Source organism: Eptesicus fuscus, chromosome 21 (assembly GCF_027574615.1).
Source record: "Eptesicus fuscus isolate TK198812 chromosome 21, DD_ASM_mEF_20220401, whole genome shotgun sequence".
Classification (NCBI taxonomy): domain Eukaryota; kingdom Metazoa; phylum Chordata; class Mammalia; order Chiroptera; family Vespertilionidae; genus Eptesicus; species Eptesicus fuscus.
In genome coordinates, this window is record NC_072493.1 from 42,659,989 (window position 1) to 42,682,603 (window position 22,615).

Sequence of the window (22,615 nt, forward strand, 5' to 3'; positions counted from 1 at the left end):
GTGACTCGGACTGACGGCTAGATGGGCGCTTCCGGAATAAGGGCGGGGGGACAACCAAAGAGAAAAAAAGGGCCAGCACGTCGGGGGCCTCTCTGGCCCTACCCAGACCCTGGTCTCGATGCTCTTCCGGAAGAAAGGGATCTGGGAGCAAGACAGCTGTCGCGCGGACCTGGGAGGACTGGTCGCGCAGTGACTCTCTGGCCCGAAGCCGACAACCTCTCTGTGACTTCAGGAGGACTGGGCGGGCCGAAAGTTGGAGATGAGGAGGCGGGGCAGGAGGGGCTAGTCTAGACCTCTGGGAAACCTCTGACTCCGTGCTCGGGTCATTTCCTTATCAGACTGCCTTATCTCGTGTTGGTACTTCCAGGCGCGGCCGCAGCTTAGGAAAGTCCTACTTGAGGTCTAATCCGAGATCTTCCTGCTGCAGCCCAGTCTATAGCAGCCTGCATTTTTACCTTTTAGGTTTCGCTTCTCCCTCTGCCCCCAGGGGGCCCTTCCCTGATCCCTCTTCAGCCTCCGCCACCTGGGGGCTGCTTTTCTCAGCCAGAGAGATTCACATGGCCCAGCGGGTTCGCTGTGAGGGATGTGCACGGTACTGGAGCGCAGAGGAGGCACACTGAGGTCTCTCGGGCTTGGGGGTGGAGTAGAGAGAGGGGATGGGTAAAAAAATTTCTGAGAGGGGAGGAGAGACTTAGAGGGAGACAGAGATTTAGAAGGGAGAAGGAAGAGAGACCCAGAAGGGTAGTGGACAAACACTGACTTTGGGGGGCGGGGGGGACCTAGAAAGAGGCGGGAAATGGAGATCCGGGGAGGAGCAGAGACATAGAAATATTAAAATTCCAATAACAGTGTGATTTTGGGCAAATCATTTAACTTCTCTGTGCCTCACTGCCCTTATCTACAAAAAGGGGGTGACAATAGGCCTGGCACATAGGATGTTATCCAGCGTTGTATAAGTTAGTAAAAATGCATAGGACAGTGCTTCCCACATTATAAGCGCTCAATAAAAATTAGGCCCTGGCCAGTTTCCTCAGTGGTTAGAGCGTCAGCACGAGGACCAAAGGGTGGCAGGTTCGATTCTCAGTCAAGGGCACATACCTCGGTTGCAGGTTCAATCCCCTGGCCCCCGTTGGGGCGCAAGTGGGAGGCAACCAATTGATGTGTCTCTCTAGTATCTGTGTTTTTCTCTCTCCCTTCCTCCTCCCTCTCCCTCTCTCTAAAAAATCAGTGCAGCCCTAGCTGGTTTGGTTCAGTGCATAGAGCATTGGCCTGCAGACTGAAGGGTCCGGGGTTTGATTCTGGTCAAGGGCACACACCTGGGTTGTGGGCTCGATCCCCAGTAGGGGGCGTGCAGGAGGCAACCAATCAATAATTCTCATCATTGATGTTTCTCTCCCTCTCTCCCTTCCTCTCTGAAATCAATTAAAAAATATATTTAAAAAATTTTTAAATAAAAAAATCAGTGGAAAAAATAGCCTCAGGTGAGGATTAAAAAAAAATTAGGCTCCACCCCTATTTATTGACTGGCCCTTAGTAGATGAGACAAGGAACTGGTTGGGGCAGTGAAAAAGCTGACCTCTCTCCTCCTTTCTCAGAAAGGCCCTTCCTCATGGGCTCCACACACATCCAGCCTGGCCTCCTGTCGTCTGCCCTCGGTGCTCCTACTTACTCACTTCTCCTCCACAGCGCCCGAGGCCAGGCTGAACCGTGAGGCCTGACTCCTTACCAGACCACCCTCCCATGGCCTCCGACCCAGGACCAGGGTCTTGTTGATAACACAGCAGAGGGCTGGCCGATGAATGGACACCTCGAAGCAGCAGGTAAGGCTCTATCTGAAGTCCAGATCACCAGACCCTGGGATGGTTTCCTCTTCCTCCTTGTCCCTCCCTGTTCCCTCATCTCTGTAACCTGGTCTCTGTCTGTGAGTCCCAGCCTCTTGGGTCCGTGTGTCTGCTTTTCTGTCTGGGCCCCAAGCCCAAGTGCTGTGTTTCCCTGTCTCTCCATCTTACTGGGTGGGTTTCTGTCCCTCTCTCTCTGGGCCATCCTTTGGCAGGCATGTATCACCTGGTGCTGCTGCTACTCTGGGTTGAACACAAGGTACATGGTTGGCAATAAATGAACTCCTTCCTCCATTCATCTCATTCTGGAAAGCAAGCTCTGTCCCTGTCTCCTTTAGCATGTGCCTTTCTCTCTACCATTCTGTCTGTTTCTACATCTCCTCATATTATTCTTGCCCTGATTTCCTTCACCTTCACCAGATCTTTGCCTCTCTCTGTTTCTGTCAACATCTTTGCTTTCTGTCTCCTGGTCTCAGTTCCTCTCAGCCTCTGAGCCTTCAGTATTCTCTCCCCTGGCCCTAGCCAGTTTGGCTGAGTGGATACAGTGTCAGCCTGCAGACCGAAGGGTCCTGGGTTCTATTCCCTGTCAGGGCACATGCCCAGGTTGCGGGCTTGATCCCCAGTGCGGGGCCTGCAGGAGGCAGCCGATCAATGATTCTCTCTCATCATTGTTGTTTCTATCTCTCTCCCTCTCCCTTTCCTCTCTGAAATCAATAAAAATATATTTTTTTAAAAATATTCTCTCTCCTGTTCACCCCTGGCCTAGTGGTCTCACAGATACTGTATCTCCCATCTTTCTTCTGTGTCATGTAACTGGGTCACTCACTAGGCGGAAGCTTATGTCATGCACCACTCTGGTTTGGGCCCAAGGTAAATAGTTGGTGACATTTTAAAACGTTGACATACAGTATTACATGAATTTCAGGTGTAGATATTACAAAATGATCACAAGTCCAGTTACCACCTGTCACCCTGCAGAGTTAATACAACATATATTGACCATAGTCCCCATGCTATACAATATATCCCTATGGCTTATTAATAATTTGTGAGTTAATGAGCCTCTCCTCCCTGGTTTTCATTCCAGAAGTGTCAGTCCTTATCTCTCTTTCTCTCTCTCTCTCTCTCTCTGTCATTTTCTGGGTTTTCTTGAGTCCTAACCTTGCACAGTCTTAATTCTACTGTCTTTGTCTCTTTGTTTATCTCTCTGCGTCTATCTGACTCTCTTTATCTTTTTAAAAATATGTATATGTTTATTGATTTCAGAGAGGAAGACAGAAACATCAGTGATGAGAGAGAATCATTGATTGGCCGCTTCCTGCACGGCCCCCCCACTGGGGACCGAGTCCGCAACCGGGGCGTGTGCGCCCTGGTCGGAATCGAACCCGGGACCCTTCAGTCGGCAGGCTGGTGCTCCATCCACTGAGCCAAACCAGCTAGGGCTGACTCTATCTTAAGAAGAGACAACACTCTCTCTGCACGTCTCTCATTGCCTCCGGCTGCTTCTCTGGATCTCTTACTAACGCCCTTTGCATATCTCTGGGTCTTGGTTCCCTGTCTTAGGGTCTGTCTCTAGCTGCCTCTAAAGACCTCCCTCCACGCCCCTTCTCTTTTATAAACCCAATGAATGGACTGGCCCCTGTACCCTCAACAAACATGGCGATCTGGTCCCCGGCTGTAGAGTCGTGACCGCGGCGTGGTGCGCGCGTGCCCTCAACTACAATGGCAGCGGATCTCGCGAGCGCTCCGCCTCTCCCGCGGCAGCCCCTGCGCCAAGCTCGCGGGTCGCTGGACCCACCCCCCACGTCCCCTCATTGGTGCGTCTCAGGCCAGCCGCACGGCCATTGGCTGAGCGGAGCCACACTCCCCCCCCCACACACCCCCTGGGTCAGATGGGGGCGGTTGGCGCTGACTTGAGGGGCAGCTTGGAGGAGGACCAGGCTTGTGAGGAGGGTGCGGGGGTCCGGGCAGGGACCCGAGTCTGGGGGGCCGCGGGGCCAAGAGGAACGGAGAGACGCAGGCCCGGGACTGGGGTACCAGGGCTGTGGGATGGAGATGGAGAACCAGAACCGGGGCTGAAGGATCCAGGAATGGAAACCCAGGTCTGGGACTGGGTGGTGGAAATCGGGGAGGGGCGTGGGAGAGTAGAGGCCCCGGACAGGGGGAACCCGAGACAAAGACTCAGGCTTATGGATCGGGAGACCTAGGGCTTAGAGACCCAGGCCCGGGTCTGGGGTACCTGGACGGGAGGAGAGAATGGAAACCAGGCCAGAGACTTGCGGACTAGAGACAGAGGACTCGGACCCAGGACTGGGGGAGATCTAGGGCTCTGCCTAAACCTGAATTGAGATGGGGTGGGGGAGCCTGCGGGAGCTGCCAGGGCAGGGGGCAGAGGTGACTCCTTAGGGTGAGGCCACAGATGGGGGTGTGTCTGGGGCAGCTGAGGGGCAGGACTGGCAGGTGGCTGGGTGGGCGGAGCAGAGGGGAACAAAGGTGAGTAAGGAGGAGGAGGCCGCAGAAGCAAGGCAGAGGGCAGGGGGAGAGCCTCTGGGGAGGGGACCTCACGCCTGGCTCCCATTCCCTCCCCGCAGAGCAGGCAGCCAGATGCCCAGGTCAGTGCTCAGGGTCCAGCTCTGAAACCCTGTCCCCTTGCAGGTGCCTGCATGTGGCTCCTCTAGCTCTCTGACTCCTTGGTCCCTCCATGTCACATCCCTTTCTCGGTCTTGACTGCTGTCTGCATCTTCTACCTCCTGCCTCTGTCTTCTCTTTTTCTCCCTTGCCTTTTCGACCCTACACTTTTCCTCTCCTTAGTATCTTCCATCATCCTAGTTTCATTTCATTAAGCTGTTGTCTCCTCTCAGTGTTTCTCCGGCTCTCAGATCTCATCCCTCTTTTTCTTTGTGTCCAGGTGTCTCTCCCTCGTTACGTTCTCCACCTGGAGATGACTGATGTGTGTGTGTTGTTTTTCTCTGTCTTTGCATGTCCCCTTTTGCCTGATTTCCCCCCAAAGCCCTTATCACCCAACACACTGTATTTCTTTATCTTGTTTTCCTGTTTTATGATTAAAATGTAAACTCTGTGAAGGCAGGGGGTTTTGTCCATTTTGTTCCCTGCTGTGTTTGCTAGGCCTGGCATTGTGATTGGCACATGGAGGGTACTGAGTCATTATTTAGGGGGTGAATGAATGAATGAATGAATGTTTGCATGCCCGGGTGTGGACCCTCCAGAATGCTGGCTTTCCTGTCCACCTGATCCCTTCCCTGCTTCCTCGGGGTCTCCCCACACTTGTCTGGGCCTGTCTGTCTCCGGTGCACCTGTGACTGTCCCTCACTGTCTCTCCCTGTCCACAGGCCCGGCCCCTTTCCCTCCACCTGACATGGGGGTCCTGGATTCTGACTCTTGCCCTTCTTTCCCACAGAGGCCAGACCAGGAGCTGAACTGGAGCTGGGGCCACGGGCTTAGGACTGCCCAGGACAGGCCCAGAGCCATGGCCCCACCGCCGCTGTCACCCCTGGCCACCAGCACTCCACTCCTGCATGGCGAGTTTGGCTCCTACCCAGCCCGAGGCCCGCGCTTTGCCCTCACTCTCACACCACAGGCTCTGCACATCCAGCGGCTCCGCCCCAAGCCTGAAGCCAGGCCCCGGGGCGGCTTGGTCCTGCTGGCCGAGGTCTCAGGCTGTTGCACCCTGCGCAGCCGCAGCCCCTCTGACTCAGCGGCCTACCTCTGCATCTACACTTACCCTCGGGGCCGGCGCGGGGGCCGGCGCAGAGCCACGCGTACCTTTGGGGCTGATGGGGCGGCCACCTATGAGGAGAACCGGGCTGAGGTCCAGCGCTGGGCCACTGTCCTCACGTGTCTGCTCCGTGGACTGCAGCTGCCTGGGAATGGGGGTGAGGTCCTGGGCAAGCTCCGAGTCTCTGCGGATCTCCCTCTGTGGGCATCTCTGTCTACTTCTCTGTGTGCTGTGTAATGTCTCTGTAATGAAAGTGCTACCAGACAGGCAGGGGCTACAGAAGGAACAGAAGCACAGGCCGAGGAAGCTTATTTGTGCCTGCTGCTCCCTCACTAGGTTTTGTCTCTTCCTTCCCCTTCCATGGGGCCTGACCACGGGTGAGTCAGAGGCTCCCGGGCCGATGAGGGCAGCAGACTGAGACGTGATCAGTCACCACCCAGGGCGCCCAGAGGTGGCATCTAGAACATTAGCCCAGGGGGGCCCAGAGAAGGCTTTCAGGCACAGGAACCCCCTCCCCCCACCCGGGGGCCTCAGTTGGCACAGGACGGTCAAGATTCAAGGGTCCCCAGCTGGTGGGACTTGGTCCTCCAGGCTCCTGCTGGCTGCCTGGGGGACGGTCCTAAGGGATGGTGACAGTAATGGAGCCTCGCAGAGTGAAGCAACCTGATCTGGGATCTGGGTGTTGGTGAGGAACGGAGCTCTCCTTCCTCCCACACGTGGGTCCAAAGGGCGCAGGGATTAGACACCCAAGCCCCGTCTTTGTCTCAGAAGGGGGTGGCCTGGGCACGGGAAGCCTGGGAGGCAAAAAATCGAGGCTCCGGTGCCAGCCCTCCAGCCGCCTATTGGGGGCTGTTTGCAGTTGCTGTTTCTGAGGTCAGGGGCCTGGGTCTCTGGCCTCTATGGACTCCTTCCCTTCTCTCTGCAGAAATCACCTCCCACCTTCTGCCAAGGCCACCCCGGTTGCTTCTATTGGTCAATCCCTTTGGGGGGAGGGGCCTGGCCTGGCAGTTGTGTAAGAACCACGTGCTGCCCATGATCTCCGAAGCTGGGCTGTCCTTCAACCTCATCCAGACAGGTAAGGGCGGTGTCAGGATGGAAGGTGAGGCCTTGGGGCTGCACTCCTGCGTCCTGGGGGGTGGAAGAGCCTGCCTCACCTCCGGGTTTCCCACATTAGAACGACAGAACCACGCTCGGGAGCTGGTCCAGGGACTGAGCCTGAGCGAGTGGGATGGCATCGTCACAGTCTCGGGAGATGGGCTGCTGTACGAGGTAGGACAGGAGGCCTGGGCCCCGAGCCCTGGGGGGGCTGTGGAGGCCAGGAACAGTACCCAGGTGTCTGGTTTCCGGCCCTCCAGGTGCTGAATGGACTCCTAGATCGCCCTGACTGGGAAGAGGCTATGAAGACGCCTGTGGGCATCCTCCCCTGTGGCTCCGGCAACGCCCTGGCTGGAGCCGTGAACCAGCATGGGGGGTAGGTGGGCTTTTCCTCCTCCGGTGAGCCTGAGGGTACCCTGGAGGAGGGATAACGGACCGGGCACATCTTCCCCTCCCGCTGCCAGTCCACTGTCAGGTTCATCAGCCTGGTATTTTTGCTGGTCTTGTTCCCAGTATCCCTAGAGCCTAGAACTGTGCCTGGCACACAGGTGGCACTTAGTGAATGCTTGTGGGATGGATCGAGAGGGAACCTGGCCCAGTAAGAAGAGTCCACCTGGAGGTGGCCAGGTGGCTGTGGGTGGGCCTGGGGACATGGCCGGCCTGGTCCCCTTGCTGTCTGCCTGTCTCCTCCCCGCTCTGCACTCTGTCTCTAACCCAGCCCTGTTTACTCTTTCTCACTGTCAATCCGTCTCTGGCTCTGAAGGTTTGAGCAGGCCCTGGGCATTGACCTGCTGCTCAATTGCTCACTGCTGCTCTGCCGGGGTGGCTGCCGCCCGCTGGACCTCCTCTCTGTGACCCTGGCCTCGGGCTCCCGCTGTTTCTCCTTCCTGTCTGTGGCCTGGGGCTTCGTGTCAGACGTGGACATCCAGAGCGAGCGCTTCAGGGCCTTGGGCAGTGCCCGCTTCACACTAGGCACGGTGCTGGGCCTTGCCACACTGCACACCTACCGTGGACGCATCTCCTACCTGCCTGCCACCGTGGAGCCTGCCTCACCCACCCCTGCCCATGGCCTGCCCCGTGCCAAATCAGAGTTGACCCTGGCCCCCGTCCCAGCTCGAACCGTGGCCCACTCACCCCTTCATCGCTCTGTATCTGACCTGCCCCTGTCCCTGCCTCAGCCTGCCCTGACCTCCCCTGACTCACCCGAACCAATACCCGTCCTGTCACTCAATGGTGGAGGCCCAGAGCTGGCCAGGGACTGGGGCGAGGCTGCGGATCCTCCACTGTCCCCAGACCCGCTGCTGCCCTCGCCCCCTGGCTCCCCCAGATCAGCTCTCCTCTCACCCATCACCGAGGCGGGACCAGAAATGCCAGCATCCTCTGGGCTACTGCCTCCCACCCCTGATGGTGACCCGGGAGTCATCTCTACTGGGGGCCCACCAGACCACCTGCTTCCTCCTCTGGGTACCCCACTACCCCCAGGCTGGGTGACGCTGGAGGGGGACTTTGTGCTCATGTTGGCCATCTCCCCCAGCCACCTGGGGGCTGACCTCGTGGCAGTTCCCCACGCGCGCTTTGATGACGGCCTGGTGCACCTGTGCTGGGTGCGCGGTGGCATCTCCCGAGCCGCGCTGCTGCGCCTTTTCCTGGCCATGGAGCGAGGCAGCCACTTCAGCCTGGGCTGCCCGCAGCTGGGCTATGCCGCAGCGCGTGCCTTTCGCCTCGAGCCGCTCACTCCTCGCGGAGTGCTCACGGTGGATGGGGAGCAGGTGGAGTACGGGCCCCTGCAGGCTCAGGTGCATCCGGGCCTAGGAACGCTACTCACTGGGCCTCCAGGCCGCCCTGGGCGAGAGCCCTGAACCTCAAAACTTGGAGCCTGCGATGGGCGGGGCCTACATTCCAAGGGGGTGGGGCCTTCGCTAGGGGCGGGGCCTGGCTGCTAGTTAGGTAAGAGGCCCCGCGTGCAAGGGAGCCCCTGTCTCAGGACTGTGCCCGCCTCCTGGGGACCAGTGGTGATGCTAGAGGGTGGCCCGAATGCCAGGGGGTGAGGGCCATTAGGGTCACAGGAAAGGGGGCTCGCCCGGGAGGGTAGTGCCTGGCCAATGAGGGCGCAGCTCAGACCAGACCCTTGCTTCCAGCTCCTGGAAGACCAGGTCGGCTGAGGGCGGAGCCTCTCATCCCGCGTCACCTAATGATGGGGCCTGGGATGTACGGGCTGGCCAGTCAGGGCCCGGTCTCGCCCTGTCCACTCCGGTGCCTCCATTTAACTGGCCAGGAGGGGCAGGTTCCCCTGGGCCAACGCTCACATTTGCACTAAGGTTCCGCCCCGTCCGTGTGGGCGGGCAGTTCATTTCCCGTTTTCTGTCTCCTGTGCGTCTCCAGACCCCAATCTTCAAAGCAATTGAAAAGGTCTATGCAATAAAGGCAGTCGCTACATTCCTCTTAGACCCTCGCCCCTGCCTCTGTGCGGCAGCCCGTGGGAGGGATCAGAATCGGCACTTCCAGCAGCTCCTGCCTTTCCTGGCCCGGAGCCCAGACGAACCCACAGACTGCGGCCAGTGACCCCCTGGCCTTGACCCGGGGCCACGACAGCTGGCTCTGGGGTTATCAAGATTTATTCAGGATAGTGTTAACGGAGGCGGTGGGAGGGTGGGGTCCCCGACGTGCCGGAGGCACACACAGAGGACCCTCCCCGCCCCCGCTAGGGAGGGGGGAGGCTCGCTTTTTCTTAAAAATATAAATGTATTTATCTGCATCATCACGTCCCTGGGGCACCCAGCTGGCCGGCCCGTGGACCACAGGATGGGGAGGAAAGGGGGTGTCAGAGCGCAAGTCTGAGTGCGGTGGAGGAGAGCTCCGCCGCCGGGTGGGGGTGGGGCGCAGCCTCAGAGGGCTCCGTGCTGGGCCTGGTAGCGGGACAGCACGGCGCGGTAGTGGGACAGCTCCTGGCGCACGGCCACCACCTCCTGCCTCAGCAGGGCGTTCTCCTTCTCCAGGAAGGCCGCCCGCACCGATATCTGGTTCTCCTTAAGCCGCCGGGCGTCGCGGGACCGCTTGGCTGCCTCGTTATTCTTGTACCGCCGACTCCAGTACTTCTCGTCCTGGGGGTGCAGAGGTGGAAAAGCACTGAGGTCCAGAGGGGCCCCCAGCCACAGCGAAAGAAGAAGGGAGGAGCAGCTTTGCTTGTTCCTTCAAGGACCGGAGGGAATCTAAAGGAGCTTCACGGCTACTGCTTCTCAGCAGTGGGGTCTAAAGGATTCGGGGTCTCCCCTGAGATGGGTGTCCAAGGGTCTGCCCCTCTAGGGCCCTGGTTGCTAAGGAGAGCAGGACCCTAGCAAAGGCTAGGGCATGAGGGGGCCTCCCAACAACTGGGCCTCAGGTCTCCAGTGTGCAAAGCAGAGGCCCCCCTCCTCGCTTGACAAAGGGCTGCAGTTAGCTCCTGGTTGCTAAGGATGCTTGTTCCCTAGCAACAGGGCTTTCAGGGTGTGAGATTCCAGTGAAAAGCACTGCCCTGTACATCACCTTTCCAGATCCTGGTTGTTAAGGGAAGTCCAGCCTCCCCAGTGCAGGGATTTGATGTCCCATAAAGTCCTCCCAGAGCTGGTCCCTTTGGCCCTTGTTGCCAAGGCAACGTCATCCCTCCTCATCAAACAAAAGTAAAGTCTAAGTGGTCCCAAAGACTGCAGCTGGTCTCTGAACTGGCCTTGAATAGAAATAAGCCATGGGGTTGCGCCCCCCTCCCCCACCCAACAGGTCCCAGTTGTGCTTTAGTGAAGGAGCTATCCTGAGCCCTCCCCACAAGACTATGCCCAGGGGTCTTTAGTCCTAGAATCTGGTGCAAAGGCAGGCCACTCCTTACTGCCAAGGGGCACCCAGAGTTCTGAAACATGCCCCCTGCCCCCCATTTCATTAAAGCCTAGTTCCTGTCCCTAGCAACAGGGCCTGTGGCAGGAGAAACACTGATCTAGACTGGGTTTGTAGGCCTGTCCGAGCTGCTTTGAGCAGCTGTGTCTTACATGAAGGCATGGCAAAGCCTTGTGAGAGAAGCCCAGGCACCTCTTGTTGGGGGAGACCCCAGAACTGGAAGAGACAGAATGCTAGAAAGATGAGTCACTGCCCAAAGCACCCAAATCGGAATGTGGTCCTGGCTGACCATCAGAACCGGAGGCTTCTTGCCAATGAGGCAGTTCAGACCCAGGAAATAAGGCCTAGAGGGCTGAGAAAGTCTGTGTCCTAGGCAGATGCAATCACACCAAAGGATGCCTCAAATCAGAGATCAAAAGACAAGCCCTAGCCTGACTGGCTGATAAGAGACAGACTGATAACCCACTGCTAAAAAAATGCTGTCCTTAGCAAGTGAGCCCAGCAGAGCCTGAAGCCTGCCCCACGGAAAGGTGGGGTCCAGCGGACAGGAGAAGCTCCAAATCTGTACAGCTGGGTCCAGCAGGGCTGGCTTTGTCTGTGTCCCATAATTACGCCATCTCCATAAATCTCAAGCCCAAAACTTTGCCCCCTTGGCCAAGGAGGACTGGCTCTTGGCTGTAGAAGAACCCAAGAGTTAATCCTGGTGAGAACCCAGGCCTGAGTGTGGGGAACCCTGGCTGTGGGGGCTGGGCTGGCCAAGCCTGTGTCCTACATCTGGCGGTGCTCACCTTCTGCTCCTCTGGCACCTGGATCTTCCTCGCCTTCTTCATGATGGGCTGGGGCTTAAGTTCCTCCTCTGAGAATCGATGTCTCCGAGGGTCAAAGGTCTCATGGCCGGGAATGCTTGACAGGGCTAAATCAGCAGGGTCAGGTTCAAAGGTCATCAGCACCTCCACGGTATCTGGGTCCACAGGGCTGGGTGTGTCCCGAGAGGTCAGGCCTTTGGGAAATAAAATGTATCACCTGAGTGTGTAGTTATTTTGGGAAGGAAGTTCCCAGATGCTACCCTCTACGCAGGTATCATATCCACCACAATGAAGGCTAACATACTTTGCCAGGGAACAACCCTAATATAAAATATGAAGGCTCCCTAAGCCATAAAGATGCTTAGAAATAATGAAACCAACTCCACTTTTACAAAAAGGGAAACTGAGGCCCAATCATTACTTAACTTGCCCTAAGTTATACTTGAGTCTGGGCTATCGCTTCTAAAACCTCAGGCCTTCAGAGTCAGTGTTAGTTTCTTCCCCATAGGCTAGCCTGAATCCTTACCGAATCCCTGGCCAATGCCTAGCCCTGTTCAGGAAAATGGAATCCAATGCACTGAAAAGACTCCAAGAGCCTCTTAAGAACTATTAGCTCTCAGGAGTTAGGGAAGAGAAGCAGAAAGGGCTCTGAGATCCCAGGAGGTTGGTTCAAGGGGGGCAGGTGGCCTGTGCCTTTAAGAACGAGCAAGCAGGGTCAGCTGAGGACACCGGTTCAGGGCCGAGTCACGTGCGGGCGCCTGCTTCCTCCGCACCCCGCCAGCCGCCGGGGCTCCCTCACGTTCCCCAAGCTCCGCCCCCTCGCGCGTGACCGCGCGTGCGCGAAGCACGGAGGAGGTTAGGAGAGGACTCACGTGGCGCGGGAGTGTGCGGCTGGGAGGGGGAGGGCCCTGGTTCTGCCCGGAGGTTGGACCAGTGGCAGGTGTGTCCAGGAATCCCCGACCTGCTGCCAGACCCTGGAGACCCCAAGATGCCAGAGGGAGCACACCTTTCCTCTCGCTCCTTCGGGTCTCTCAGCTCGAACTTCTCAACCTCCAAGGATCCAGTCCCCCCTTCTCTCTGGGGAACACAGAAAAACCGACCCCCTCGATCTTCTCCCTAGGGCCCTAAGCCCCTCGCCACCGGGGTGCACAGGATTCTGGAATCCCAGGCCCCTCCTTTTCCAGGAATATGGGAAGACCGACCCTCGCCTCAATGGAAGACCTAGAATGAAGTTCCTCGGCCTTCTCCCCTCTGGAGTGCAGGACCCGGGGTCCTAGACCCTTTCCAATGGGGGACCCAGAAACCAGGGCGCACAGTCCCTTATGTGCAGGGAAACAGTCTGTGCCCAGCCCTCGCCTTCTCCCCAGTAGAGGGTCTAGAAGTTAGGTCCTATCCCAGTTCCACCCATTCCGGGCCAAGAATATGGGGGTACAGTCCACTTCTCACTAAATAACTCCGGTGTTGTGGGCTCCTAGTCCTGGCTCCACCACTCCCCACGTCCCACAGAAGAATCCACACTACCGCCCCACTAGGCAGACTTCCTGGAATTAGGGGCCCCAAGTCCCTCTCTTATGGGTGCTGGAGACCCAGCCCTTGATCCACTGGGGACAGGAAATCCGACTCTTCTCCCAGCTTCTCTCAACTAGGGGGCCCAGAATCCAGGAGCGCGGCCCGGGTCCCCCCGACCCGCGCCCGGTGTCGCACAGCCCCGCCCACTGTCGACTAAGCCCCGCCCACCGAGGCCCTGCCCCCGCCGCTGCACCTGCGCGGTGGCCGCCGGCGGCCCCGAGGGCGGCCCGGGCGGGGGCGTGCCCCGGCGAGGAGCGAGGGGAAGCCGAGCCGCAGGAGCCGGGTCCGGGGGAGGGTGCGGGCGTGCGCACGGGCGAGGGCGCCGGGGACGGGCCACCGTGGGGCGGCGGGCTGGGAGGGAGCCCGTGCTCCAGCAGAAAGGCGTCCAGGTCCACGTACTCCACGTCGCCGAACGGCAGCGTCCGCTCCCACAGCAGCGGCGCTAACAGACTCGGGCCCGGAGCGGCCGCTGGGCGCCCCCGGGGGGACCCGCCGCCCACCGCCGCCGCAGCGGGGGCATCCGCCGGGCCCGCCGTCTCCAGGCCCGGCCCGGGAACCGTGGCTGCCGGCAGAGCCGCCTTGCGCTCCTTTTCCTTCAGGAGACCTGGGGGCCAGGAAGACAGGGCAGGGTCGGGAGGAAGAGGAAGACAGAGATGGAGAAGAGACCCCGCGTCAGGGAGACACCAGCAAAGGGAGCACAGAGACCCACACGACGGAGATCCAGAGAAAGAGGGGACAGACGGGGTTGGAGAGAGGCCGGAGAGGGAGGGCAAGGACCCAGAAAGAGGAGGGGACAGAGACTCAGAGAGGGAAGGAGACCCATAGAGAAAGGTCAGAGACGGGGGCGGCAGATACACGGAGAGGGGGACAGAGACCGAGAGAGGGAGAGAAACTCAGCGGGGAGGACAGGGACCCAGAGAGAGGGGAGGCCGGAGATGCAGAGAGAGATGGGGACAGAGACCCGGTAAGGGGCAGACATGGAAGAGGGACGGAAGTTCAGACAGAGGTAGGGGAGGGTTGGGCAGGTGAGAGAAAAAAGACGGCTCTGTGATTCCTCTGCAACCTACCCCCACCCCGCACTGTACCCCCTCTCCCTACCCCCACTCTCTGTAAGGGACAGGAAGGGGCTCTATTCCTGGGGCACATTCCTCATCCCTAGACTCCATGTGACCCCAGGAGGCCCCGCCCAAGCCCGTGTCACTACCGTGTGAGCATCAGACACACCCCCTCTCTCCTCCCTGGACCTCAGGGGTCCAGACTCTCCGAACCAAAAGGAAGAGGGGGTTAGGGCCTAGATTCTCGGGCCCTCCGGGAGAAGGACACTGGGGGGAGTGGAGGGGGGGGGGCAGGCCTAGACTCCTGGGTCCTCGTGGTAGACGGGCTTGACAGCCGGTACTTTTGGGTCGTGGTTCCTGAAAGATCTGAGGACCTAAACACCTTAAGTTAAAGGGGTAAAGGTTGGGAAGATGGATTCCCCGCACGTAGACGGTAGCTGTGGGCCCCCCCTCCCCCAGCACCTGAGTCCCTAAGGGAGTAGGGTGTCTGAGTTGGGCGAGGTGGGGGTAGAACTCACAGCTGGCTGGTTCTTTGGGCTTGCTGGTCCCTTGCAGAAGGCTCCGCAGGCCAAGCAGCGCTCCCCCGCCAGGGGGGGCCCCGGCCGGGCCGCCCAGCAGCAGGGGGGCCGGGGTCCTGTCGCTCACGGGCCGCGCCATCGCCGGGCACCTGCCCGCAGGCTTACGGGCTCATGGAGAGGCGAAGAGCTGGCCTGCCGGTCAGCGGTACACTCCTGTGGTTCGGGCGAGTGTCTGCCCAGGGGCGGGCGAGCGTAGCTTGCAAGATTCCAGTATCCAGAACAGTGCAAATCCTAGGAGCGACGGGGATTTGCAGTCCTCGCTGCAGAAACGTGCAACTCTAGAGGGTCCCAGGAGACCATGCAGTCTGGGTGAGGGAATGATCAGATCAGACGGCCAGCTCTTTGCAACAGAGGGCTTAAGGGGACTCAAGGCGCTCCTTCTACAAGGTGGGCGAGCCTGGCTCTTGCAAAATCTGCAGCTCTCTCAACGGAAGGCGCTTTGCAATCTGCACCAAGAGGTGAGCGCAGAGGGGCGGGTGAGGGGGCAGGAGGAGGCGGCAGCCTTGAGGCGTGGCCAAAGCAAACTTCTTTCGCGGAAAAAAAAAAGCCAAACCAAAACACCCGACGCCACAGCGAGCACCCCTCCTCTCGGCCCCCGCCCGCGCACGCCCAGCCCCGCCCGTCTCTTGGGCCATGCACCCCAGCCGCGTGCCTCCCTCGGGCTGAAAGTGCGGGCCAATCGCGTCCCTACCCCTCCACACGCTCAGCCAATGGGACCCGTGGATCCGCCCAGGCCCGGGATACAGGAGGGGCCCAAGTGCGTGAAGCTGCCCAGCCTTTTCGTGGGAGGCGGGACCCTGACCTACATTTGGCCAATGGAAGACGGCGCTGGGGGCGGGACCGTGACCCAGTTCGAGCCAATGAGGCAGGCGGGAGGAGGAAGCACATGGCTCTGCGCGTGCTGCCTGACCCGGAGAGTGGGTAAGGGGAGGGGGTGGGCGGGAGAGGCGCCGCTTAATGGAGCCGCACATCCAAACGATTGTTTTGGGAATTAGGAAGCCAAAGCCCGAATAGTGGAGTTTAGGAAGACGAAGATTGGTTTCTAGAAAGAAGGGTGCTATTCTCCAATACCCGGCCGCGCCTCGAATCAGACCACTGAGAAACAGGAAGTGTTCTGTCCCTTTAATAGCTTTGTTTTGGGGGTGACTCCCCTCCCCTCTTGGGTAGGGTTGGGAAGGGCAGGCGCAATCCTCGGTGGGGAGTCTCAGCGACCGTGGGGGGCACCATCCACTGTAAGACAGACGACACCGATTGAGGACGTTAGTTGAGGCACAGTAGCCTGGACTGTGCCGGGGGCGCGCGGGGGGCGGGGCCGGGGCCGGTAGGGCTCTACCACTGGGCGGCTGAGAAGGGGGAACCGGAATGGACCAGGTTGAGAAGCTGGTATACATGGCCCGGCAGTAGGCTGAGCCGGAGGGTGGGATGGGGACATTCAGTTTCAGCATCAGGCTGAACTACCCGAAGGTCTTCCGGAAGGGAGGGGGGCCCTGGACTGTACCATGTTGAGAAGCCAGAAGAGAGGTGGCCGTTTAGATCTCAGGGCTGAAGGGAGAGGAGGAAGTAGGAAGGGGAGGGGATTGAACCATATTGATTCTCAGTAAAGGGGGGGCGGGGCTATCAGATTTTGGAACAGCACAGGGTTTATACCACATGGAAACAGGAAATGGATCCGGGTTCCACCACTTTGGGAGAGGAACCACAGACCAATAGGAAATCGTACCACAAAGAAGCCAGGGTTATATACTAAGTTGCAAGTTACAAGCAGTGAAGAGGAAAGACAAATCATGAACCAGCAATGGCCTATGGTAGGGAGGTGGGCTGTAGCACGTTGACACATAGCGGGGAGGGAGACAGAGCGAGTGAGAACTCAGGAGGCCGGACCATACAGAAGCAAAGGCGGGTAGGACTTTATCATATTGACACACCGTAGGGAGACACATAGGCGGGTTAGACCAAGACGTGGTGGTGGCGGGGGTGCAGACTGGACCATACCATGCAAGCGGTAGTTGGGGCCTCGGCAGCGCCTCTCGGGGTGCCGGGGGTCCCTGTTGCCCCTCAAGGCCCTGTGGGCCAAGGGCTGCAGGGGCCGGCCGTTCCCGCTGAGGCTCTGGAAGATCTGGGATGGAGGATTCTGGCTCAGGAGTCTCAGGGAGTGCATCTGCCAACAGAGGGGAGTGGAGAGGGAAACTGGGAGTGAATAGATGATCCTGGTGACGTCACAAGGAAGTCCCGCCCCTGGGAGCCAATCTGAGGGGCCTTGCTCAGCTCCACCCCAGCACCATCTGACCCTCTGACCCCGAGTTTCCAGTCCACCTGGGGAAGGAGGGTAGCTAGAGGGTCACCTGGAGGGACGTGATATTCAGGACCCGGTCAATGAGGATCCAGGTGACAGTCTCAGAGCAGGGTGGGGTGCTGAGAGAGCCCTGATAGGTGATGAAGCCGAAGGATTCTGGGAATAGGAGCTCCAGGCTCAGGTCTTGAAGAAAGTAGGCATCGTCTGCGGGCATATTACGCCAGAGTGAAGAAGGGCTCCCCACACTTGAGCTCCCCTCATGTGCACACCCCCACTAAAGCACCACGGACTTACTCTTGTAGGAGATTCGGGTGATGGTGTCCCGGTTAAGGAGGCGGCTGAGGAATGGGTTTGAGTTGCCAGCCACCTGTGTGGGGGTATGTGAGGTGAGGGGGGAGGAACCCAGAAGTCCAAGCCCTCCAGCCCTCCCCCAATACCCAGGAGTCTGGGCCTCCCAGCCTTCCTCTTCCTCAGACCCCAGATTCCAGGTGCCCAGCCCCTCCCTCCCTCCCTCCCTCCCTCCGAATCTTGCCTGGACTCACATTGACAAAGAGGCTGAGAATGGCCAAGCCATTGGGGCCCCGGGAGGCAGCACTGAGGTTCCCATAAAGTTCTTGGTTGAAGTGGATGAGCTGCACCTGGGAGGGCAACACGGGAGTGGGGTTCCCCAGCAGGAGGAGGAGAGAATGGGGGCAGCTCTGGGCCTTTGGGGGTCCCAAGTCAGGTTAAGGATTAGTGCAGGGGGGGGGGCAGTTCTGTAGGGAGGATGTGGTGAAGCAAGAAGAGGGTGAGGGTGACCCAGGGCAAGGATCAAGGGTCAGAGGTCAGTGGCCAGCACCTCAGCAGAGAAGCCCTGGTGGTTGATCTGGTGTTCAGAGCCTGCTCCATCACGTGCTCCAAATAGCAGCCGCAGTTCACTGAGTCGGTGGCTATAAAGGAGGGGACCCCCAGACACATTGACCACGGGCCGGGGTGCAGGCAAGAAAGACACGTGGCGACCGGTGTTGTACAGGGTTCCCCGGAGCTGTGAGAGAGATGGAAGATGACATGGGACACAGAGAGATACCTTTCCTCCCATTTCCACTCCTACATTTCCTGCTTCTCACTTAATCAGTCAGCGTAGTTTGAGCACCTACGACTTTCCAGGCTCTGTGCTGGTCCACGGTAGGTGCTCAGTGTTGGTGAATTTACTTAATTAAATATTTATTGAGTTACTACTATGTGCCATGGATGCCAGGAAGAGAACGATGAACAAGTAGACAAAAATCCTGGGCCTCATGGAGCTTATGTTCTGATTGGGCAGAGACACACAATAAATACTGGTTTCACATGAGTAACTGCTTAATTAATTACATCCTGTTCTCGTGCTGGGAAAGTATAATGGGAAATCTGGCCTAGATTGGAGGGGGGGGGGGGGGCGTGTCTGGTAAGGCTTCTGTGAGGAGGTGATATTTGAATGGAGACCTGAATAGTAAGTAGGGGTTAATTGCAAAGAGCAGGGAGAAGGGCATTCCAGGAATAGGGAACAGCAAGTGCAAAGGCCCTGAGGCGGACTGTTTTAGTGACAGCGAAGAGGCCCATGGGACTAAAGTCATGAGCAAAGGAGAGAATGGTGATGAGAACTAGATGGGGCATTTTGTATTTTTATTTAAACTATTGAATATATCAGGGGTCCTCAAACTTTTTAAATGGGGGGCCAGTTCACTGTCCCTCAGACCGTTGGAGGGCCGGACTATAGTTTAAAAAAAACCATGAACAAATTCCTATGCACACTGCACATATCTTATTTTGAAGTAAAAAAAACAAAACGGCAAAAACACCCGCATGTGGCCCGCGGGCCGTATTTGGAGGACGCCTGGAATATATCCTATATAATAAAGATGTAATATGCAAATGGTCATTACCGTGTAATGACCAGATCAGGGATCAGCAGGAGGGTGGAGCAGTGAGCTACAAGCAGGCAGCGCAGAGCTACAGGAGCGGGCAGGACAGCAAGCTAGGAGGGGCGGGGGAGGGGGTGGTGAAGGGAGCTACAGGAGGGCAGGGCAGTGGGCAGAGAGCTACTGGAGGGCGGCAGCGAGCTACTGGCTCACGGATTCGTGGGCAGGGCTACTAGTATATATATATGTGTATGTGTGTGTGCCGGCCTCTTTCCCTATATACACACACACACACACACACACACACTTACTTGGTACAGTGCCAGGCAAGTGTTTGCTATTATTATTTATGCTGATAGAAGGATTTTGAACAGGGGAGGTATGATCTGGTTGGTGTTTTTAAACATCTCTCTAGCTGTGGGGTGGAGAGTGGATTGCAGGAGACAGAGAGATAGGCCAGCAAGCAAGCCATGGCACCAGTCCAGCTGCAAGACATTGGTGGGGGCAGTGAAGGCGACAAGAAGTGAAAAGATTTGAATGATATTCAGGGAGACTGGAAGGACACATTGGAAATGGGAATGAGGGAGAGAACAGGATGGGAAATGGCTCCGAGGCTTTTAGCTGGGGCAGGTGAGTGAACGATGGTGCTGGCCCTTATAAGAAATGGTGTTGCAAAGCGGGCAAGAAGCATGCATCGATGCTGGGACAAGGCTGCCTGGGTCTGAATCCCAGTGCTGGTACTCTAGCTGCGTGACCTCAGGCAAATGGACCTCTGTGCCTCAGTCTCTGCTCCCATAAAATAAGGACAACAGCACCTATATCATGGGGTTGCTGTGAGGATTAGAGGGTTTAACAAGCTTTTAAGACAATGCCTGGCACGGAAAACCTGTTTTACCATTGCTTCTATAGAAATGGGGAGACTAGTGAGCCATGTGTGGGGAGAAAAGGACAGGTGATCCATTTTAGGGTGGAAAGGGTCTCTCCACCCAGCATGTACCCCTTCTTCCCCAAGGCTGGCCTCCCACCTCAGTGTCCCACCCCAGCCTCCACTCATACCCACCGCAGTGGATTTGGCAACCCCTCCCACCAGGCCCCTTACCTTCTCTCCCCCAGTGCTGAGCCTCAGTGGGGGCAGGAAGGGGTCGTAAAGAACCCTCTTCAGCTCCACATCCACGGGGCTCTGCCGCTTCCCCACTGCACACAGACTCCAGGCTGCGTTCACCAGGCCCCAGAAGGGAGGCCCTGGGGGCAGGGGCAGGGCAGGGAGGAAAGGGAGTCAGAAATAGGAACTGGATCCCAATGTTGGCATCTGCTGAGAAGGCTGTGGTCTGGGCTCCTGGATCCCAGGAGAGGAAGGGCTAGGAATCTGGACTCCTGGATCTGAGGGAGAAGGGAGCTGGGATCCAGAATCCTGGGACCTAGAAGAATCTTGGAGGAGTTTCTTAAGACGCTCTAACACCTCCAATCCTCTCCTTGATCAAACCTATCTTAAATGAAGTCATTGGGAGAAGGAACTACAACTCCCAGCAGGCTCTAGGGCTCCCAGCCTAGTCATCCAATGCCAGACTGCCCCAGTGCCTATGGGAGTTGTAGTTCTTTCTGACTCGCCTGCAGCACAGCTGGGTAATAATGTACTGGGGAGAGGACTTGCCAAGAGAGGGCTGGACAAGGCAGGGCAGGGGGCCACTGAACCTCTGATTGCCAGCGGGAGCCAGGACCTGCCTGCCTCTTTCCCTGCAAACACACACACACACACACACACACACACACACACACACTTCCACCCCCACACACTCTCCTTCCACTCACTCCCACTCACTACTTGAAATGCGCATGTATAATGTCCCATGGTGAGCCACTGGGGTTCAGAGGCTGGGCTGGACTCCTGGGGGAGGAAGGGAGGGGCTGGGACTCCTAGGGAGGAGAGGGTTCCGGGTCCGAGGAAGGTGTCGCGGCCTGGACTGCTGGGTCCCCTCCCTGGCTGCACCTGGCACGAAGTTTCCCTGGAGATTATCCTTGTAGCTCCACCAGTCCTCGGGGTCAGGTGCCGGTCCGATGTGAGCTGGGGAGAGAGCAGCCTGAACCCCTCTCCTTGGCACCCCCACCCCGCCCCTCCCTTAGGGGCTCCTGCCCCGACCCCAGGCCTTACCTGCCGCCCCCAGTGCAGCCCAGAGTACCAGCGCTCGAGGGGCGCTCCGACTGGCTGCACCGCCCATCCCCGGGAGGCCTCTGGGCGACCCCTTCCCAGTGCCCGGCCCCTCCCTCAGCTCTTCCCTCTCTTCTCTGTGGGACCCTGTCCCTCCAGGACTTCCAGCCTTCCTCTTCTCCCCGCAGGGAGTCCCGGACCCCCAAATACCAAGCCAGCCAGGGACCGAGGTCCCCCAGCCCACTCCTCTCCTCCCCTCTGTGTCTCTCCTCCTTCCTCTCCTCCCCCAACCCCCCAGTCTCCCTCTGCCTCCTGATCTTTCTACTCCGCTCTCTGCCTCCTGCTTCTCCCTGAGGTTGCCTCTTGGTTTCTAATCCACACCCCCTCTGGGCTCTTTTCATTAAGCTCCCCCAGGCCACCTAACTCCATGTCCCCATCCTCCTCCTCCACCTCCTCCTCCTCCCCCCGCTCTCCCTTCTCCGCTCCTGCCTCTTCTTCCCTTCTCCCTCCTCACCTCCTCTCTCCCCCTTTAAGCCTCTCTCTCCCTCCTCCTCTCCTGCCTCTTCTGTTTCTCTGTCTCTCTCTTCTCTCTTGTCCCTTCCTCCCTCCTCCCCCTCCCTTTCTCGGCGTTATTTAATTTTTTTTTTTTTTTTTTTTGTGGTTGTTGGGGGGCGGGTGCTCTCACAGCAGCGAACACGCCTCGGGCAGGTAGGGGTGTGTGTGTGTGTGTGTGTGTGTGTGTGACACGCCCAAGGGGCAGGGTGCCTGGCGGGGTCGCTGGAGCCGCGGGGCGGGGGCGGCCCGGACACCTGGGGCCGGAGCTGGCAGTCCCCGTCCTCCGCAGAAGGGGGAAGGGGGGCGCTTAAGGTGGAGCTGGGAGAGGCCTCCCGCTGGCGTGCTCAGCGCCCTGGCCCCGGAGGACCGGGGTCCCCCAGCTCTCGGAGACACCGGCTGGAGCCTGCACCCGACGTCTGAGCCCCCGCCCAGTGCTCCCCTCCGGCCTCCGCCAGGGGTTGCCTTAACCCGGCCGGGGATCCCCTGGGAGACTGGGGTGCGGTGAGGGCCGCTGACCAGGAGGGGGAGGCAGAGACCTGGAGAGGGAGAGGCGGGGAGGGGAGGAGGAGCGGGGAAGGCCCAGGCCCGGGGAGCGGAGGGGAGGGGGGAATGCGGAGGCTCCGGGAGGGAAGGGGGGCCTGAGCTAGATGGAGAGAGACAGGTCGGAGGGAGATGGCCGGCTAGCGGGGAGGGCGAGAGGCAGAGACACACGCTGAGTGAGAGGGAGGAATACAGATAGAGATAAATAGAGACAGAGACACAGAATGAGGGGAAAGAATGAGAGAGACAGGTGGAGGAGGCCACAGTTAGAGACAGAAGCAGAGAGAAGCAGAGAGACACCCCCCCCCCCCCCCCCCGCCGCAGGGCGGAGATGGAGACACAAGCCGCCGGGCAGGAGCGGGTGGGGAGAGACAGAAGCAGAAAAGATGGAGAGACAGAGGGCACAGCAAGCACTAGGAGAGACAGAGAGATAGAAACACCCGGGACCAGGGCCAGAGGCCCGGGAGGAGGGAGGCGGACACACGCATGCACATCTGTAAGGAGAGACACTCCTGCAGAGAGAGAGAGATCTCAACAGGGAGGCCTGGGCACAGAGACTGAGACCCAGGTGAGGGAGGGAGACCTGGGAACAGACAAACCGACCTTCAGGGAGCAGAAGGAGGCATTCAGAGACAGAGGAGGCGGAGACACCCAGGAAGA

General features: G+C 58.6%; 3 protein-coding genes across 7 annotated transcripts; 1 reads left to right on the top strand and 2 right to left on the bottom strand.

Moving 5' to 3' along the window:
- The first annotated feature begins 273 nt into the window (after positions 1-273).
- Positions 274-9,114, top strand: SPHK2 (sphingosine kinase 2). Of its 4 annotated transcripts, XM_054710421.1 has the most exons (7): positions 274-621; positions 1,687-1,820; positions 5,257-5,731; positions 6,500-6,649; positions 6,749-6,843; positions 6,930-7,045; positions 7,433-9,114. In XM_054710421.1, exons 2-7 carry the CDS (start codon positions 1,800-1,802, stop codon positions 8,526-8,528), a joined length of 1,953 nt encoding a protein of 650 aa, XP_054566396.1. In that variant the 5' UTR covers positions 274-621; positions 1,687-1,799; the 3' UTR covers positions 8,529-9,114. The 4 variants fall into 4 exon arrangements, with proteins under 4 accessions (XP_054566396.1, XP_054566397.1, XP_027985410.2 ...); XM_054710422.1 differs by lacking the exon at positions 274-621 and having other exon boundaries at positions 1,685-1,820; XM_028129609.2 differs by lacking the exons at positions 274-621; positions 1,687-1,820 and adding an exon at positions 3,773-3,940.
- Positions 9,115-9,266: 152 nt separating this feature from the next.
- On the bottom strand, positions 9,267-14,998 carry DBP (D-box binding PAR bZIP transcription factor). The gene is made up of 4 exons (XM_008154402.3): positions 14,482-14,998; positions 13,102-13,512; positions 11,322-11,533; positions 9,267-9,770 (listed from the first exon to the last, which is right to left on the bottom strand). The coding sequence occupies exons 1-4, from the start codon at positions 14,618-14,620 to the stop codon at positions 9,555-9,557; spliced, it is 978 nt and encodes a 325-aa protein (XP_008152624.1). The 5' UTR covers positions 14,621-14,998; the 3' UTR covers positions 9,267-9,554.
- A 650-nt stretch (positions 14,999-15,648) lies between these two features.
- On the bottom strand, positions 15,649-21,302 carry CA11 (carbonic anhydrase 11). 2 transcript variants are annotated; one of them, XM_028129612.2, is made up of 9 exons: positions 20,864-21,302; positions 20,702-20,776; positions 19,814-19,926; positions 17,673-17,858; positions 17,377-17,472; positions 17,129-17,201; positions 16,884-17,038; positions 16,534-16,699; positions 15,649-15,771 (listed from the first exon to the last, which is right to left on the bottom strand). In XM_028129612.2, the coding sequence occupies exons 1-9, from the start codon at positions 20,928-20,930 to the stop codon at positions 15,746-15,748; spliced, it is 957 nt and encodes a 318-aa protein (XP_027985413.1). In that variant the 5' UTR covers positions 20,931-21,302; the 3' UTR covers positions 15,649-15,745. The 2 variants fall into 2 exon arrangements, with proteins under 2 accessions (XP_027985413.1, XP_008152618.1); XM_008154396.3 differs by having other exon boundaries at positions 19,814-19,956.
- Positions 21,303-22,615: the final 1,313 nt, after the last annotated feature.